Source organism: Trichinella spiralis, assembly GCF_000181795.1.
Source record: "Trichinella spiralis strain ISS 195 chromosome Unknown Scfld4050, whole genome shotgun sequence".
NCBI classification, from domain to species: domain Eukaryota; kingdom Metazoa; phylum Nematoda; class Enoplea; order Trichinellida; family Trichinellidae; genus Trichinella; species Trichinella spiralis.
Genome location: NW_003530989.1, coordinates 1 through 658, shown reverse-complemented (window position 1 = coordinate 658; position 658 = coordinate 1). Strand labels below are relative to the sequence as shown.

The 658-nt window shown below is 42.9% G+C and overlaps 1 protein-coding gene across 1 annotated transcript; it reads right to left on the bottom strand.

Annotated features, from left to right (window-relative positions):
• Positions 1-106: 106 nt before the first annotated feature.
• Tsp_15580 (hypothetical protein) lies at positions 107-561 on the bottom strand. Its single transcript, XM_003367566.1, has 3 exons — positions 439-561; positions 224-361; positions 107-202 (listed from the first exon to the last, which is right to left on the bottom strand). The coding sequence occupies exons 1-3, from the start codon at positions 559-561 to the stop codon at positions 107-109; spliced, it is 357 nt and encodes a 118-aa protein (XP_003367614.1).
• Between the last annotated feature and the right edge of the window lie 97 nt (positions 562-658).

Below are 658 nucleotides of genomic sequence, written 5' to 3'. Positions count from 1 at the left end.
GGGTAGTCCACCCGCAAACCAAAGTTTTTTAAAAAAACAACCTGGCAAAAACACAATAAGTAAAATAGAAGAAACTGAGCCACCCTACCCTTGTACCCTTTTAAACCTAAGCCAGCAAATTGTGTGCCAATTTATAGGTATACGACCTATCTGCACAAAAATTTCCAGCGATTTTCTTCAACGACTCGCCGTTGCCGACCCTCTTACACTTTTTGCTATAAACTATAAAACCAGTTTGTTTCTGGCAGTAGATATTATCAATTCCAATATTATAAATTTTAGCTGTGAAGCTGCTGAAGCGTGAGCGGCGTGGCCGCATGTCCACCAAGTGAAACAGTAACGAGTCACTACGTATAGAACTCTGTTCATAAAACTCTCACAAAGTATGGTCAGGGTGATCATTTTCTACACGAACAGCTTCCCAATCAGCCGCATAACGTCCATGGTGGGACGCTTTGTAGGAGCGCTTTCTTCATCAAATTCATTTTCCAACTCGGCTCGCATGTGCGGATCTTCTACATTTTGCAATGCTTCTTCTTTTTCCCGCAATTCATGGTACATTCTACGGATGGCACCGAACTGCGATTGGCAGAGATTCAGCAGTTCGGTGCGGGTACTTTTGGTACAGTTTTGCTCTCCGCTGCTCTTGTGTTTAAAA

Coding starts and splice junctions, on each gene's coding strand:
- Tsp_15580 (XM_003367566.1), bottom strand. CDS start 561: ATGTACCATGAATTGCGGGAAAAAGAAGAAGCATTGCAAAATGTAGAA. Junction 362..438: donor CAAAGCGTCCCACCATGGAC/GTTATGCGGCTG, acceptor TTTTATGAACAG/AGTTCTATACGTAGTGACTC.